The sequence below is a fragment of the Mizuhopecten yessoensis genome, unplaced genomic scaffold (genome assembly GCF_002113885.1).
Source record: "Mizuhopecten yessoensis strain PY_sf001 unplaced genomic scaffold, ASM211388v2 scaffold10913, whole genome shotgun sequence".
NCBI lineage: Eukaryota > Metazoa > Mollusca > Bivalvia > Pectinida > Pectinidae > Mizuhopecten > Mizuhopecten yessoensis.
Genome location: NW_018408784.1, coordinates 250,931 through 268,592, shown reverse-complemented (window position 1 = coordinate 268,592; position 17,662 = coordinate 250,931). Strand labels below are relative to the sequence as shown.

The following is a 17,662-nucleotide window of genomic DNA, read 5'->3' as shown; positions in this document are numbered from 1 at the left end:
TGATTAAAAACTTGACGAGTTTGTGTTATGTTTTGAAAATACTAAATAATTCGAAAGAAAAATTTCGAACACACGTAAGAATAATGATGATTCAAAAACTAACGTTTACAATGACAATGACGTGATGAGTAAAACTCATTTTATAGGCGAATATAGCAATATAATTGATAATAACGACAGCTAATTCTTCAATGTTCGTCTCTCTTTTAGATAACTAAATTATGATGTTTTGGATAATGAAGTTTATGATAACAGCTTTTAACTTCGTCCTTTCGCAATACTGGTTTGATGTTCAGTTTTTGAAAGTTGTCTATTTAAAAAAAAACTGCTAAAAGGTAGCTTTTGTATAAGTATTCGCCGAAGTTTGGGAATACGTAAATACGTAACTACCAGGCCTCAATTTTAAAAAGTAAACCCGGCAACATTTTGCGGAAACACATCTTTTTCCGCAAGGTTTGTTTATTCATTAATTAGATACATGTATTTTAATGAAAGATCAGGTTGATAAAAAATGGATAAGTGTTCCAAGACATTTTTGTTTATATCATATTTTTGTAAGTGTTGATGAAGATTACAAGAGTCTAAAAAAGCATTGAATATAAACATTTACAAGTTGTTATGAAGGTTAAACTGTTAAAATGAAAACAATGTGACGCCTTATTTTCAATTATCTGGTTGGTTTAATTGTACATTTACATCTAGTGAAAGTATTATATTGTTAAATACATAATGTAGAACTCCTGTCTTTGAAATAAACTACCAAACGCGTCACTCTTATGTTATCAAACAAAAAATTGATTGGTTACTACTCGATATTGAATATAGTGAAGTGTCATGTGGCAGTATTTTAAACCCAACTGTTTAACGGGAAAAGTTACAAATCTTTTGTAATATTATGATGACACTATTGAATATTCATGAGCATTTCCCTTCATAGTTTGATGGTGTCGTAGGTAGATACCATTGAACGGAGCAAGCTGGGTCGAACAAATCATTCGTGTTTCGAATGTCGCTGCAGAAATGTTCATCGCTTATGTTTCAAATTAGGAAAAATTTGATTGTACATCTGTAAAAAAAAAAGGTTTGTTAGAAAAACACCAATATTTAAAACCTGGCTGAGAATTGATTCGTGTGACGATGGTTTGGCACAATCAGTGTTGTTATATTATCTGTGCGTCGTGGCGAGAAAACACTCAAACATGAAACTTTGTAAAATGTATGATGCAGTTCTTATCAATATCCACAGTTCTATGAGTACACTACACTTATCTATCGCACTTGGCATAGCACATATTGCCTACTAGTACATGGTCGCATGGTATTGTATAGTAATTCTCAATTTGGACTTATTTTCAAATTCAGCAGACGCAAACATAAAACATAAAAATGGTATATGACATGTGTTCTGCAGTTGTATATTACTTATTTCTCAAAGTGTTGACAATTGACTGGTTGATGGTAGAAATTCATATATAATCCACAGTCTCAGTTGAGTTGCGGAATATTGATGACATATGTATTCTTAAAATGGCGATTGCGGACTCTCGGGAAGAGCATTTCTCTTCTTAAATCCGGCTTCGAGGAAATTCAGTATGAAGTGAATTGCCTTCTTATAAATGTGTTCCATGTTGGCTGTGTAACGGTCTCCTAGTGTCTCGTGTACCGCCAACAAAAAAGGCTCCTCTAATCTCTGGTCGGGAAAGATTTAAAAAGGAAAAACAAAAAAAGTCATTATCAACATGTACGTACAAACAAATCAATAATTTATGATGAAATAAATAATGTTCAGAATGATTCATATTCATGTAATGATTTAAAGAACAGATTGAGGGCTTTACACCTCGATTACCTGTTTTTTCTGAACAAATCTTTCTTATAAAGAGGATGATCAGCAACGGCCGGTTTTTAGCCTAAACGTTTTGTGTAGTCTGACTAAGGTAGGGAATAAACTACGGTAATAAACATATCTTAAATTATGCTCACAACAACGAAAATTAATCATGACATATGGTTTCTAAGTCATGTTTGAAAAAAGGATATCTCATATAAGGAAAATACATGAGGTATTTTAAATATATGTAATCATAAAATAATGTTTAATTTCTAGCAATAACTTTCTAATAAATCGGTAAAAATGTTCTTTATGTTCAGGATATTCAAATTCAATACATAATAATAAACTTGGCTATGAAAAACTTGGTTATAATAAAGGGGCATTGGTTATGTTTGAGAAATTAACCTGACTGTCATTTTCAGGATATACTTCTCATAACAAGAAGGTACCTGATTATTCAATGGAGATTTCTTGATATAAAATTTGGAAGAAAATACATGCAATATGAATAGTATGAATTTATTACAGCTCGTGTCTGCTAATTTTATGTGGGCTTCGATTGTGCGACATTGTACATATATATCCAATATTGATTAAATTATTTAGATGTCGGTGAATTATCACAATTTAAAACAAACACATGAATATGCAACATCATCACTAATGTAACAACATACAATCATGCCAAATCATCTAGAGAAATATAGCATTGTTAAAATAGCAATTGCCAAAAAAATCATTTCAAAAGCTAACACGTAGTTTGTTAAACATTGAATTTCATTTTTGATATTGTGGAAAGTATAGTCTTACAAAAACTAACCCAGAAATAGCAGGACTGAAACCAGGGGAATTTTCTGTGAGATTCTCCAACGTTTAACAACAGATTTTCAACACACGTGACGTCATCCAAGTTAGACATTGCATCATCGATTATGTGCATTACCATCACTGCATGACCTTCAAACTTTGAACTCGTCCGTATATCCGAAATCGAGGGACATTTAGAAACATCAACGAAGTAGCCCTTCAATTCTTCATTAGTTTCAAACAATCTGTGAAAAAAGGAAAAATAAAAACATCTCTGTTACAAAAAATCGTAAGAAATCAAAAAGTCTTTTTAATAATAGATTTGATAGAAGGATATCATGTGACCTTGTGTATGTTCATATCTTACATATATGAGTATATGTATCTGATTCCATTGTAAGTGTAAAAGATGCTTGGTACACGGCTGAAAGAGTTACGTTTCTTGGTGTGAACAAAATGCAATGAGAAGGTTGAAACTGACTTCAACGTTCATAATGAACGTAATATAACTTAGGTGAGTGTACGTTTAAGTTCGGTAATAGATATAGTATGCTAAAAATGAAATACACTCATACAACTGTTTCGTCCTTATAGAACCCATTGGTGATGCTAGAGGACGTAAAAGGTAGAGATCCATATGAAAAAGATAAGATTATATTGATCGAATTTCAGGGTGCCTCCGGATAATGTCTATTAATTTTACCTGATGTTGGTCTGGAAGCAAACAACTGGAATGCAATGTAACATATCATTTACAACCTGTAGAAACATTGTCCTATTGTGAAGCGGCTTCTAGATTCCTCCTGGTAGTAGTAATTCATTTGACCTTATTTTGATATGAATAGAAAGCAAACAACTTGCACACTATGTGACCTTTACAACTGGTCCTTAAAGCCCGTTCCTTTGATGTCTGATGGATAGTTTTCACATAACACAGAATAATCTTCACAAATAACAGCAGTAATTAATGCACAAACGGTTCAAACGTCATACCTCAGCAAATTCAGATCGGTTCCTGTCGATATTCGATATTATTTTTACTATATACTTTTAAGTCGGAAGGTGATTAACTCATCTTGTAGATTATCAGTCCTCAAAATTGACAGTAGCACTGTAACTTGAATTTTATCTTGGCATTGTTAACATGAACAAACAGTTTAAGAGTGAATGATCTGATTATCCTAAAGTTAGAAATTGTTAATTATATAATGCTGCTTCGTTCTTCGTATTTACATTTAAATTAAAGCGTTACTATCATGTGATCCTTGCGTTATGTTATTAGTAAAACGACATGCTCTCAACACTATATATCAAGCAATCATCCCAACCCATTGTGTTAAAAGCTTACCATTGTCATGCTGTTTTTCTTGTTTTATTGGATGAGTCTTCTTTTATAGAAAGGATTAACAGAGTTTACCAATGCATTGATGTGTAAAGTCAATACATACGAATTCGACCATCAGACACCCTTAACCAAATGGAATAAACCACACACACAGCTTGACAGATAGTATGTTTTGGACTAAATGTTCAGCTTTACCAGAGCTATCTATGATGGGCTATAGTCTATGTCCAAAACTTCAATTTGTTATTCTGTTACCAATCTTATATATATTTTGAAATTCAGAACATCATATATTTCCAAAAGTTAAAAAAGTTGCCAAAGATCAGCGAGAATCCATTGCCAATTTTAAGGTAAATAGTACCACTGGATCAGTTATTCCGTCTATACGTATTGCAGAGTTATCTTCTCTTGTGAGCAGGTATTGATTGTTACGTCAATGGTTTGTTTGAGAAAATTACGTCGTTTTCTCAAAAATTGATGACGTTACTCTCACAAACAAATGACGTAACACTAAATACCTGTTCACAAGAGAAGATAACTCTGCAATACGCAAAGACGGAATAAGTGCGAAGAAGAGTTCCACTTAGAGCTTGTTTTACTTGGAGTATTCTCCCCTCTGTATAGAAGTTTTTTTCTGTCTTAGAGTAAGCTCCCCTGTTTAGATTTTCATATGATTTGTTGCCTATAAGTTGGACACTCATTTTGATGGTGTACTTCCATAATCCCTGTATGACAGCGTTGGTTAAGTGTACGATTTAAATATGAAGGTCGCATGTTCGACCCCACTTCTGTCAAATTAATGAAAACTTTATGCAATTTTTCTTTTGAAAAGTACTTCAACAAATATTTTACAAAGTGACAATGGGAATTATGTATGTAAACTTGTTGGTACGCTTTATCTTAACGTGTGAAAGAAGGTATTGGAAGGTTATTACATGTTTGTTCATCATAGTCGAAATGAATTTCACATTGAACATTTTACATCATTATTTTGTTACGCAGGATGAGCAAAAACTTCAGATTGTGCGTATATGGACTAGATTTTTAGCACCATAAAGAATGTTCATTTGCACAAGTAATCACTTATCTTGATTACATTTATCCATGGTGGAAACAGGCCGGATATTGGTGTTTAATTTGAGTCTGCGAGAGGACCACGTTCGTCCCTTGTTGCACAGCATTAGAGATAGTGATGCAGATGAGAGGGACATTAGATAGTGGGTTCATTAACGGTTCATACTGTCAGCACGAGAGACGATTGTTGTGTGTTTTGACAAAGTACATTGATCAACAATCGGTACAAAAACATTGCCTGATTAATCAACATGTTTATCCCTAATGTGATGAGCACGTACCTGGGACATATTTGTTACAATATATTGGACGTTTGATGTGAAAATCCGTGTGGTCAGTGGCTTTAACATTGATTTGAATTATGAATTGAAATTCCAACTTTATGTACATGGTCCAGTCTAAGTGCTGGTCAAGATTATATCAATAACAAAACACGGAATATATTTCTAACGTCTATCATATTCATATAATTAATTTGATGTATTGACTTTTTTTTACATGGTACGTGTATCTGTTAGTGTAATTGCATTTCATGTTTACCGTCCAATTTACATATGCACATTATACTCAGGTTATATGCATAAAGTAAATGATCATTCAATGGATGGTCAAAATGTGTCAATAAAAACATGAAACCGTTTATCACTTATCATAGTAATCACTGAATTTGATTTATGCGAGTATTGTGTATGATATTCATTAAGATAATTGCATGCCATGTTTAGGGTCTGAATTTTGAAAAACATTTGCTTATTTCATATTTGCATATCGACCTCTGATCACAATATAAATCGGATAGCGTTGGATGTTTGCAAGTCACTAGCAATGAAATCATTGATTCTGTAGTTGGTGAGTTTGGTCGTGATTTGATTCCATTATTTACGGATTTCACTGAACTAGAGTATTTCTGTTTAAAATTTTAATTCATATTACAAGTTTTTAAAGCTTTGCATCGCAATGCAACAAAATTAATCATTGCTATTGTATCTCCTTTGATGTATGGGATTTAAATACAGTAAAACCTCGATATAATGCCCCTCCTTTCATTTGCCACCTCACTTACCGCCAACATATTCCAAGGTCCCTTTTCAGTCTTGTTTTCTTAAGAATTCCCGTATACATTGCCCTCAATTTATTGACTTCTGTAAATTGCCGAAATTTCCCTTGACAAATGGTGGCAGTATAATGAGGTTTTATTGTAATGTATAATATTCACATAATGAAATGAAATATTTTTGAGCAACTATATATCGAAAGCGGACATAACATGATAAATTGTCTGTTTTAAACGCACACGATAGCTGCATTTATTTGGTTAATATATTATTTGACCTACTGTAAAAACCATTGAAATATCTATATGATAGCATCAATTTACTTTCTGAGGATTTCATACAGCTTATGAATGATCTGAACAAATTCATTTGAATAAAACTCACTTTAAGACTTTTTGGATGTGAAAATTAGTTGAACAACATAAGAAGCGTGCCAGTAAATATTGAATGCAGAAAACATGGAGTCAACTAAAAACACAACAAAATGGCATCAAAATTAAAAAAAAAAACGACGGATAGTGGGATCACAGGGTGCATATTTCGTGCATTTCGCGCACTTCTTCAGGCTGAAATCAGAGCAAACATACTACCTCCGATATCAGATATAAGCGCCATTTAAAAAAAAAAGGCATTTTAACAAAACTAATACGAAATAGATGAATACCTTGTACACTGTTATTGTTAATTATATACCGAATATTTGAAATACATGTTGAGTATTTTATCAAATATATAATTATCAATATTGATTAGTGAATAGGACATATTCCAATGGAAATAAACTTATGCAAATAAGTTACCTTGTAAACATGTTCACGGCTGTAGTTTTAATCTCCCTCGAAATACCTTTCCACGATTTCAAAATCAGAAACTTCTGTCGCCTGTTTAAATCCAGCTGTTGTTCGAGTAATTCTTCGCTCTGTGACGTGTTCTTACTGACTTCATTTATATTAATATCCTCAACAAAAGTATGCCGACTGATCTTGAACTTTTCAAGTTGTTTATGTCCGGCCTCCATCATCGACGGTTTGGTAGTTGTCATTGTGCATCCCATGTCTGTTTCTTATAAATATGTCCTCAATTTAATTGCTATATTATTATCTCTCAAGAGATCTTTTATGTTCTACATCAATACCGGAAATAAGACAAAACATCAAACATATACGACATTTCTTAAATCCTTTGTTGCTTAGAAGAAAAGAGGGTTAAAATACGCCATTTGAATTGAAAACGTCGTCCCGATCAATTTCTATTCGCCGGCAGTAAGTATAAAGCTGGTCTCATCCTTTTACCAGTGTTTTCTCCGGAAATCAAACCAAAATCCAATTAAGTTGGTTATCCATGCAAAAAGAATATGAATCAAACTTGTTCATTACACAAAAATGACAATAGCTATGGAAGTCTTTGACATCGGTCTGTTTGCAGGTAGTCATGAAATTCAATAACACGGAGGCGGTAACTCGATTCCAGGTAATTGTGGCCTTCCTCCGATGAGAAATCTGCTTATGTCTTTGTTCACCATCACATTTTTAGAATCCCTGTTGAGGTAATAAATATGGTTAAATGTAAAAGAAGTCGGTCCTCAAAGATAATATTTCACGTGATTACACATCGTTAGATCAACAGTCGTTATTATTGAATCGAAAATCGCTCACTGATCTTTGGCATTGGTTCCATTGAACTGTGTGTCTTTCAGAAATCATCAGTTACATGCAACACCATCTCAACAGTCTGTGAAAAGTCCTTGGGGATGATTAGTGTCCACTGATCATAGAAATTATTAAAACTAATAGGCTTATACTCCTGGATTTGATTACAATGTGATGAGTTTCTCATAAACTCATTTTGTACAAATACGTTTGAAGTCAACAGAAAAATTGTTCTCTGGAAAACATTTCAACACATCTCTTTCGGGCTTAAAATAAACTCCACCGTTGCTAGCCAATCATCGTAATGTTGAAATACACACTGGTATAAAAAAAAAACTCCTCACGGCATTTGTTACTGATTATACAAAGCATTGTCTACTGTCACAGATTGCCTGCGTTGACTCAATATGAAGTCGTGCACATAGACATTGTCATTTGTCAGTCAGCAAACTCCAGAATATAATAAACTGTACCGCGGGTATGGTAGAAGAGATCAAGTAAGAATCAGATGTCTAAAAGTATTCCGTCGGCTCCATATAAAAAGCAACAAGTGAAAAAACATGAAATGAAAATGTTAATATCCAATCAAATGTTGGTCATTATGTCCATAAGTACAGTTTAAAAGTCTCTTATTTCTTTATAGCAATATTTGATTATCGCTTAAGGTGATGAGATATTGACGTTTCTCACATTTCACCAACAACATCCAACAGGGACAGTCATGAAGCTTAGATTTTAAATATCAATGAACAATCCAAAATTATTGTTGTATTACATAATAGATACTCCTCCAGATAAAGCAGATCCGAATGTTGAAATACTTTCTTACGCTAATTTAAGTCCTCGGTCCAATAGTTTGCTATAGTTCAATGAAATATTTCCTTGACATTTTCTCTAGAGACTGTTCTGCACTTTTTGTCTGGTCGAAGTGTTCCGTACTTGTTTTCTAGACTTTGATGATGGTCAGGTATACCTCGTCTTTGTTTCTATTGAGAGGTCTCTTTCCGGCAATCGCGCATCTAGTTGAGAGAAGGTGATTAACTGTCGCACCAATTCCTGCTCACATGTATTGATCACCACACCACGTGATGATTGGGAAGGGAATCGCTATAACTGTTCGTGCACAGAACAAAAACACCTGAGCGTTAAAACCCGCTATATCAACAATCAGTTGTTTCTATAGAAAATTTACAATGAGCACGCGCAGAAGTTCCAGAAATGCTTTAACAGTTTGAAACATGCAATAAATAATTCATGTTTCTCCCGCAAAGTTCAAAGATGAGGTTTGTATATGGAACAAATACAATCTAACTGCGGATTTATAGATATTGATTGGGGCCTACATTTGTACGGCTTTTCACTGTTCCGGAGACATCTGTCATTCAACTCCAGTACAATGTCGAATTTAACATTGCATGATGATATTATCAAAACATAATACTGTACGCATTGATGGTGTCTCGATGGCTTACTACTTGCAGTAAGCCCTGATTTCTGATTCAATTAGCGTAATCTGGGCGAAGCCAATCAGATACTTCTATCATTAAGCCGCTCTTAAGTACATGGAGACACATAGGAAACGATTTCTATCATTGTGTTCCTTTATTGTGGGTCGGCGTAATCTGAACATTTCTATAATCGATATTAATTGCAGTACGGAAATCATGCTTATTGCAAATGCGTGTTAATCCCTTTGAATTGTCAATGCAGGGATTTTAATTTGTCAATTCTTCGATTTTTCAACATTTTCATTTTTGCATATATCCTCATACCTGGCATTGGTTATTCATCAGCCTAATCGGAAGGAAATATAGCCATCATTAACTTCAGAAAAAACCCAGAAAAAAAAACAACAACAGGATAATCAATCAGAAACAACAGGATAATCAATCAGAAACAACAGGATAATCAATCAGAAACAACAGGATAATCAATCAGAAACAACAGGATAATCAATCAGAAACAACAGGATAATCAATCAGAAACAACAGGATAATCAATCAGAAACAACAGGATAATCAATCAGAAACAACAGGATAATCAATCAGAAACAACAGGATAATCAATCAGAAACAACAGGATAATCAATCAGAAACAACAGGATAATCAATCAGAAACAACAGGATAATCAATCAGAAACAACAGGATAATCAATCAGAAACAACAGGATAATCAATCAGAAACAACAGGATAATCAATCAGAAACAACAGGATAATCAATCAGAAACAACAGGATAATCAATCAGAAACAACAGGATAATCAATCAGATATCTATTTGGTTGAAGTTCAAACAGAGGTGAGAAGCAGATCAATTTCACAACCTTTATCTCTACATAATCTTAAGTTAGAAGATCACCACCAATAGTAACAGAGTTCATCAAATTACTAAAGTGTCTATATCAGTGAGCCATCAAGGAAAGAACTATTCGGGGAATTCCTTATATTACAGGGGTCATATTTAAGTCGGATCAAAGTGTTAGTATGTGTCAAGTCGCTTATTTGCGAGCTTTTCATTTCATTTTTGCATGGTAGATACGACGTTTTTGCTTTGTCTCAGCAAAAAAAAAAAAAAAATAACGAAACCGACAAAATGTCGTCAGCAAACACATGATACGTCGCTCATTTGTTTTCAACTGGAAGACGAAAAAAAGTCCGTTTTTCTCCCAGAAAAATGACGTATCTACTGCGCAAAGACAAAATATAGCAAAGGTTTGCAGAGTCAAGTTCCATTTGTGAAAAGAAATCGAATCTTGTTGATTGTCGCGACTACAAATACATAAAAGAAAACATGATATGACTACTAATTAGCCATCATATAAAACGGAGATCGCGCAATTCACTATGCACAAAGACACACACAAAATAGCAAAGGTTTGCAGAGTCAAGTTCCATTTGTGAAAAGAAATCGAATCTTGTTCTGATTGTAGCGACTACAAATACAAAAAAAGAAAACATAAAATGACTACTAATTAGCCATCATATAAAACGGAGATCGCGCAATTCACAAGAATATATAAAGACATTAGATATTGGTTCTAGAAGAATCGGTTGTACATTACTTGTTATGAATCAAAACCATCCGTAATAACCCCACATCATTTACGTAATGATAGCTTCGTCGTCTGCTGGTCAAATCAATAGCTGGATAAATAACGAAGAAAACATGTCATTTATGAGGTTTCGACGGCAATCAGTTGATCGTCTGTGCGTCATTGTCGCAGAACACAGATCATCAATCAAAAAACATAGACATAGATCTATCGTTTGGAAACTAAATTACAGGTAGGTTACTCCGCTTGTGCTTGTGATATAGGACACTTTCACGTATAATCTTGTCCTCCTAGCAAAGTATTGACCCTATATACGATGACACGGCGCGATGGATTACACGTATTACAAAAATGATGAAAGAATTTATTATTTTGAAGGTTGGCTAGATCTCGGAGATGGATCTTTGTTTAGCATCAACAAAATTTACCTACTTTATCCCTTAAGATATAGGTGATGTTCGTCTTCTTCCTATACTGTGCTGGTTCGATAGGAGACATCATCGCACATTTTTCTTCGGTGTTCTCAGTTAAGGACTAAGGACTTGCTACACTCCTTGCAATATATTTATCTTCGTTTATTTCTACTTTGTTCTGTTCTTACTCTTCCAGGTAGTGTCACCGTTGGTATACCTTTCTATTGTCTGCCTCGTGACACTAAGCTGATACGCTAGTAAAAGTGTATCAACCCAAATAAAATCGATGGACATGAATGTAAACCAATCTACATCGGGTCCAAGTTGTTCAAAAGTGTGATGATTTTTAACAGTCGTTAACGCTAGTTTTCAAATGAGATTTTTAATAACTTTGTAGAATTTACCTAAAATGTGTTATGCATCTTAGCATATGAAATGTCTCTTCATTCACAGAATTATCATCCGTTTAGCCTGTTCATGTTTCTTCTGTCACCCCAAGGGTATAATAAATAGCTCAATGTATGATTGTATGTAAGACTTATGTAACAGTAATACTGTCTATAATAATGCTGTATAATTTATAGTGTAAGGCTTGTGATACTGTTTATTACAATGTTGTTTGATTGCTTAGTACGAGAAGTGTATTACTGTCTGTACTATTATATGATAATGTAGTTTGAGGAGTGTAAATATGTCTATTATATCAATGTGTGATGTAATGTATGATTAGTGTTATACTGTCTATCATCATAATTATCACCGTATAATGACTGTAATAGTACCTATTATATCATTGTGTTGTGTTTATAGTAATTATGGTATGATTATTATGAGAAAGGATTATTTCCAGATGCATGGACGGAGGGTTATATTATTCCTTTACATAAAAAGGGATCACTGTCAGATGTATCAAATTATAGGGGAATAACTTTATTGAGTGTAGTTTGGAAATCATTTACGAGGGTTTTGAATAATAGGCTTAATTTTTGGGCCGAGAAATATAAGGTTTACGTTGACGCACAGGCTGGATTTAGGACGGGTCACAGTACCATAGATAATATCTTTATTTTAAATGGAGTTATCTCCCATCTTCTTCATTTAAAAAATAGTCTACATTGTGCATTTATTGATTTCTCAAAAGCCTTTGATTATGTTGTAAGGGACAATTTGTGGCTTAAACTAATAAAAGTTGGCGTAAGGGGTAAAATGCTTGATATAATTAAAGTTATGTATAGTTCTATCAAATCAAGGGTAAAAGGAAATAATGAAATTTCAGAAAGTTTTCGATGCATAACTGGGGTTCGTCAAGGTGAAAGTTTGTCTCCCTTTTTATTTGCTATGTATATAAATGATTTAGAAAATGAATTTATATTGAATGGTTTTGACGGTATAACAATTAATTGTTTGAAACTCTATTTAGTTCTTTACGCGGATGATATCACAATTTTTTCCGAGTCTGCTATACGGTTACAACACGGATTAGACATTCTGAAAGTGTATTGTAACACATGGAAATTAAAACTGAATGTAAATAAAACTAAGGTTATGATATTTAGAAAAGGCGGACGGGTCGCAAGCGACGTTAGATTTTATTATGACGGCGGAGAAATAGAGATAGTGAATAGGTTTTCGTTTTTGTGCATTGTTTTTACATCGGGGGATTCATTTTATGAGGCTCAGAAAACTCTGGCTGGCCAAGCTTCTAAATCTATTTTCAAAATGGAAAAATATTTACAACGTTTTGTTAATTTATCGCCCAAACATATATGTGATTTATTTGATAAATTGGTAACGCCCGTGCTTTGCTACGGTAGTCAGGTATGGGGCTTCCATTCGGCTGGGGATATTGAACGTGTACACCTTAAGTTTTGTAAAAGATTATTATATGTAAAGACTACAACACAAAATAACTTTGTTTATGGCGAGCTAGGTCGTTTTCCATTAAAAATAACAAGATATTGCAGAATAATAAAATATTGGCTAAGGATAGTATGCGATTCAACAAGCGATCTTGTTAGATCAGTATATAACATCTTGTATCAGGACGCTGAACAGTTTTCCAAACAAAATTGGGCTAGTGCGGTAAAAGAACTTCTTTTTACGAATGGTTTTGGATATGTTTGGTACATGCAGTCTCTAGGTAGTATAGAAGCCTTTATGCATTTATTTAAAAATAGAATTAAAGACATTTTTGTTCAAAATTGGCAGAGGGAATTATCTGGCTCTACTAGAGCAAGATTTTATGTTAATCTTTCTAATAACTTCGAATATAAACTATATCTCGACCTTGTCAACATAAAAAAAATCGTATAGCGTTAACAAAATTTAGAGTCTCTTCTCATCGTTTGAGTGTTGAGGTAGGCCGTTGGCACAGACCGAACCCTATTCCATATGCGAATCGTACATGTAGTGGTTGTGGGGTTTTAGAGGACGAGTATCATTTCCTTATGGAGTGTACCTTATCAAGAGAAGGTATTTTCATCACCCAAATAGACCAAAGTTCCTGGAATTAATATCGACTACGAGCAAGAGTACATTGAAAAATATTGCCGCTTTCATTTTTAAAGCGAATGAGATACGGAACATTAACTTATTTAATCAGGAGTAACGTCCGCCCTGATGTCGTGAAACCTGCATTTAAGTATGGAAAGTCACTGTTTTACTTTATTATATATTTATGTAATTTAATGCATTGTACCACTACATATATCCTTGTATATGCAATGTATTTATGGCACAAAGACATGTGTGTCTATTGCTGAATAAAGATTATATAACATGTATGATGCGTGTACTATTATTATTCTCTTATGTGTGTGTCTACCATGAACATGTGTGAGTCACTATGTAAGGGTGTGACCATGTTTGTGAATGCATTTTCTTCTCTTTCAATAGTGTTGAATTGTACGTGTATTGTTCGTTATTTCTGTAACTCTTCATTTCTGGAGGAAATAAAGGAAATAATAACAAAAATAATAATAATGACGTCATAGGAACAATTAGATATGACGTCACAATTAGAATGGAGAAAAAACCCAGATTACAAAACGTTTTGTATTCAAGCATAGTATTTGAAAGATGGAAGAAAAATAATCAGTTCCTACCTTGAGGGTGAGACAGAGACATCTCCAACCCTCGGGTGAAAATTTGGTAGCTTAGTCCTGGGCGGACCCTCAATTTAAACAACAAAATAAATCACAGCTCGGGTTTCAGATTGGTTTAACTGTCACGCCCTCCAGGTAGGTGAAGATTCTATTAATCATTGTGATTTTTAATAAATACAACTTCAAGTTAGAAGTTCAAGCTTTTTAAAAAAAAAATACTAGTTTAAATGACCAAACTTTGATTAACGGGACCCGGATGTCTACGTGGGAGTATTTACACTTTAGTTAGATTGTTACAAATATGACGTGGAGACATATTGATTTTGTCTCGCCAAAATTTAGAAATGTACGGAAAATCTATAGATCGGTTTACCTGGCGTCCTTGACGTCCACAAGAAATGATTTTCTTGACGAATTTAAGCTTCTTACCATTGATATTATAAACAGGACTGTCATACGCAGTATCGAGCGGAAGGACTTTATTACCGGATGTTCACGCGACTCGTCCATCAATGAATAAAAAAACAGTAGATGTCACAATTGTATTATTTAGGTTTTCGGTATTATATCGTATTCTGTCTAAACTGCTTTTTAATGCAGGGCAACAGATTACTCTTGAATTTGCATTTGAAATATATTGAAATCTGAGTGATACAGGCAACTTACCAGACAGTGTGGCTTGGATACCATAGTCTGAGTGATAGGTACAGGAAACTCACCAGACAGTGGGGCCTGGATATCATAGTCTGAGTTATAGATACAGGAAACTAACCAGACAGTGTGGCTTAGATACCATAGTCTGAGTGATAGATACAGAAAACTCGCCAGACAGTGTGGCTTGGATACCATATTCTGAGTGATAGGTACAGGAAACTCACCAGACAGTGTGGCCTGGATACCATAGTCTGAGTGATATATACAGGAAACTCACCAGACAGTGTGGCTTAGATACCATAGTATGAGTGATAGATACAGGAAACTCGCAGGACAGTGTGGCCTGGATACCATAGTCTTAGTGATAGATACAGGAAACTAATCAGACAGTGTGGCTTGGATACCATAGTATGAGTGATAGATACAGGAAACTCGCAGGACAGTGTCGCCTGGATACCATAGTCTTAGTGATAGATACAGGAAACTCACCAGACAGTGTGGCCTGGATACCATAGTCTGAGTGATAGATACAGGAAACTAACCAGACAGTGTGGCTTAGATACCATAGTATGAGTGATAGATACAGGAAACTCACAGGACAGTGTGGCCTGGATACCATAGTCTTAGTGATAGATACAGAAAACTAACCAGACAGTGTGGCTTGGATACCATAGTATGAGTGATAGATACAGGAAAATCGCAGGACAGTGTGGCCTGGAGACCATAGTCTTAGTGATAGATACAGGAAACTCACCAGACAGTGTGGCTTAGATACCATAGTCTTAGTGATAGATACAGGAAACTAACCAGACAGTGTGGCCTGGATACCATAGTCTTAGCGATAGATACAGGAAACTAACCAGACAGTGTGGCTTGGATACCATAGTCTGAGTAATAGATACAGTAAACTAACCAGACAGTGTGGTTTGGATACCATAGTCTGAGTGATAGAGACAGGAAACTAACCAGACAGTGTGGCCTGGATACCATAGGATGAGTGATAGATACAGGAAACTCACCGGACAGTGTGTCCTGGATACCATAGTATGAGTGATAGATACAGGAACCTCACCGGACAGTGTGGCTTGGATACCATAGTTTGAGTGATAGATACAGGAAACTCACCGGACAGTGTGGCCTTGATACCATAGTCTGAGTGATAGATAAAGGAAACTCACCAGACAGTGTGGCCTGGATACCATAGTATGCGTGATAGATACAGGAAACTCACCGGACAGTGTGGCCTGGGTACCATAGTCTGAGTGATAGATACAGGAAACTCACCAGACAGTGTGGCCTGGATACCATAGTATGAGTGATAGATACAGGAAACTCACCGGACAGTGTGGCCTGGATACCATAGTCTGAGTGATAGATACAGGAAACTCACCAGACAGTGTAGCCTGGATACCATAGTACCAGTGGTAGATTCGGGTCTGTTTCGCAATGAATATTTCAATAAAAATGGAGTTGTAGAGTATGGAGTGTAAAGGGTAGTTCGGATTTTTGTTACTTATTTATTAATTTTTTATAACGTTGAACAGGTAGATCTACTGCATATATATAACAATATGAGGTGCACGGTTTGATTCCCGGTCTTGCCTCCTCGCATTTTACTGCACAACCGGATGTAAAAAGTTTTCCTGTAAAGACATCAACAATCAAAGTACTGAAAGTACTGAAAGCTAAGGCAAAAGATATATATATATATATTATGTTTGGAATGGAGAACAAAATAAAGACGAAGTTCCCATCATATTGTACAGAAGTATTTACTGTTAATTTGTTATTAATCATAGTTTTATGTAAAAGTGTACCACTGAGAAGTTATTCTTCTTGTGTGTACAGTATATCTTTATAGGTTTGTCAGAAGAGGGGTACCAAGTTTCCTCTAGAATATATCATTTTAGACCTTTGGGTAATTATTTGCATAGGAATTAGGAATTGCTTCCCTTTGTCCATATTTCAAACATTAAAAACTGAAACTGGCATTTACCCCTTTGACAAATACCTGATTATTTTAAACCATTAAATAGATTATGCACAGATTGTGTTCATCTTTGAACTTTGCCTTTGTTGTTGAATAATTTCAATCAACTTTGAACTTATCGTCTAAGTTTTTATATTGATCAATATATATTCAAGCAAGTTATCTTGTAATGTGTGGACATTGACCAGGGTATGCATGTTTTTAATACGTGTGAATTTTGTTCAAGTTTCAATTTTGCATCAGTCTGTGTATATTGTTACAGAACAATATTTAAGGATGTTAACTTGCTGAAATTAAATTGTGGATAGACAAGTGGATGACTGCTACCCATACATTTACAAGTCTCTCAATAATTTTGAAAAACTTTTAAATACAGTGTTTTACATATTCACTGCAGTGAAAAGGTCTCTTCTTATGAAAAATGGAACTATTTTGCATCTGTGTTCCTAGGAACAAATAAGATAAAAAGCACTCTAATACAATATGATACATTGTTGTATGTTTCAATATTGAATAAGATAAACAAAATATATACATACTCACACACACACAAGATTAGGAAAGTAACATTATTTTCCCTCTATTTCAATTGCATAAATTCTTCACAAAAAAAAAACAAAAAAACTTTATAGCATATGTTCAGCTTTATCATCTTCATAGGCTAGTATTTGAAATAAGATGCACAT

The 17,662-nt window shown here is 34.4% G+C and overlaps 1 protein-coding gene across 1 annotated transcript; it reads right to left on the bottom strand.

Moving 5' to 3' along the window:
* Nucleotides 1-947: 947 nt before the first annotated feature.
* On the bottom strand, nucleotides 948-8,092 carry LOC110463507 (neuroglobin-like). The gene is made up of 3 exons (XM_021518146.1): nucleotides 6,916-8,092; nucleotides 2,655-2,886; nucleotides 948-1,690 (listed from the first exon to the last, which is right to left on the bottom strand). Exons 1-3 carry the CDS (start codon nucleotides 7,167-7,169, stop codon nucleotides 1,523-1,525), a joined length of 654 nt encoding a protein of 217 aa, XP_021373821.1. The 5' UTR covers nucleotides 7,170-8,092; the 3' UTR covers nucleotides 948-1,522.
* Between the last annotated feature and the right edge of the window lie 9,570 nt (nucleotides 8,093-17,662).

Coding starts and splice junctions, on each gene's coding strand:
- LOC110463507 (XM_021518146.1), bottom strand. CDS start 7,169: ATGGGATGCACAATGACAACTACCAAACCGTCGATGATGGAGGCCGGA. Junction 2,887..6,915: donor GCCGTGAACATGTTTACAAG/GTAACTTATTTG, acceptor CTTTTTTCACAG/ATTGTTTGAAACTAATGAAG. Junction 1,691..2,654: donor TTCAGTCCTGCTATTTCTGG/GTTAGTTTTTGT, acceptor TTTCCCGACCAG/AGATTAGAGGAGCCTTTTTT.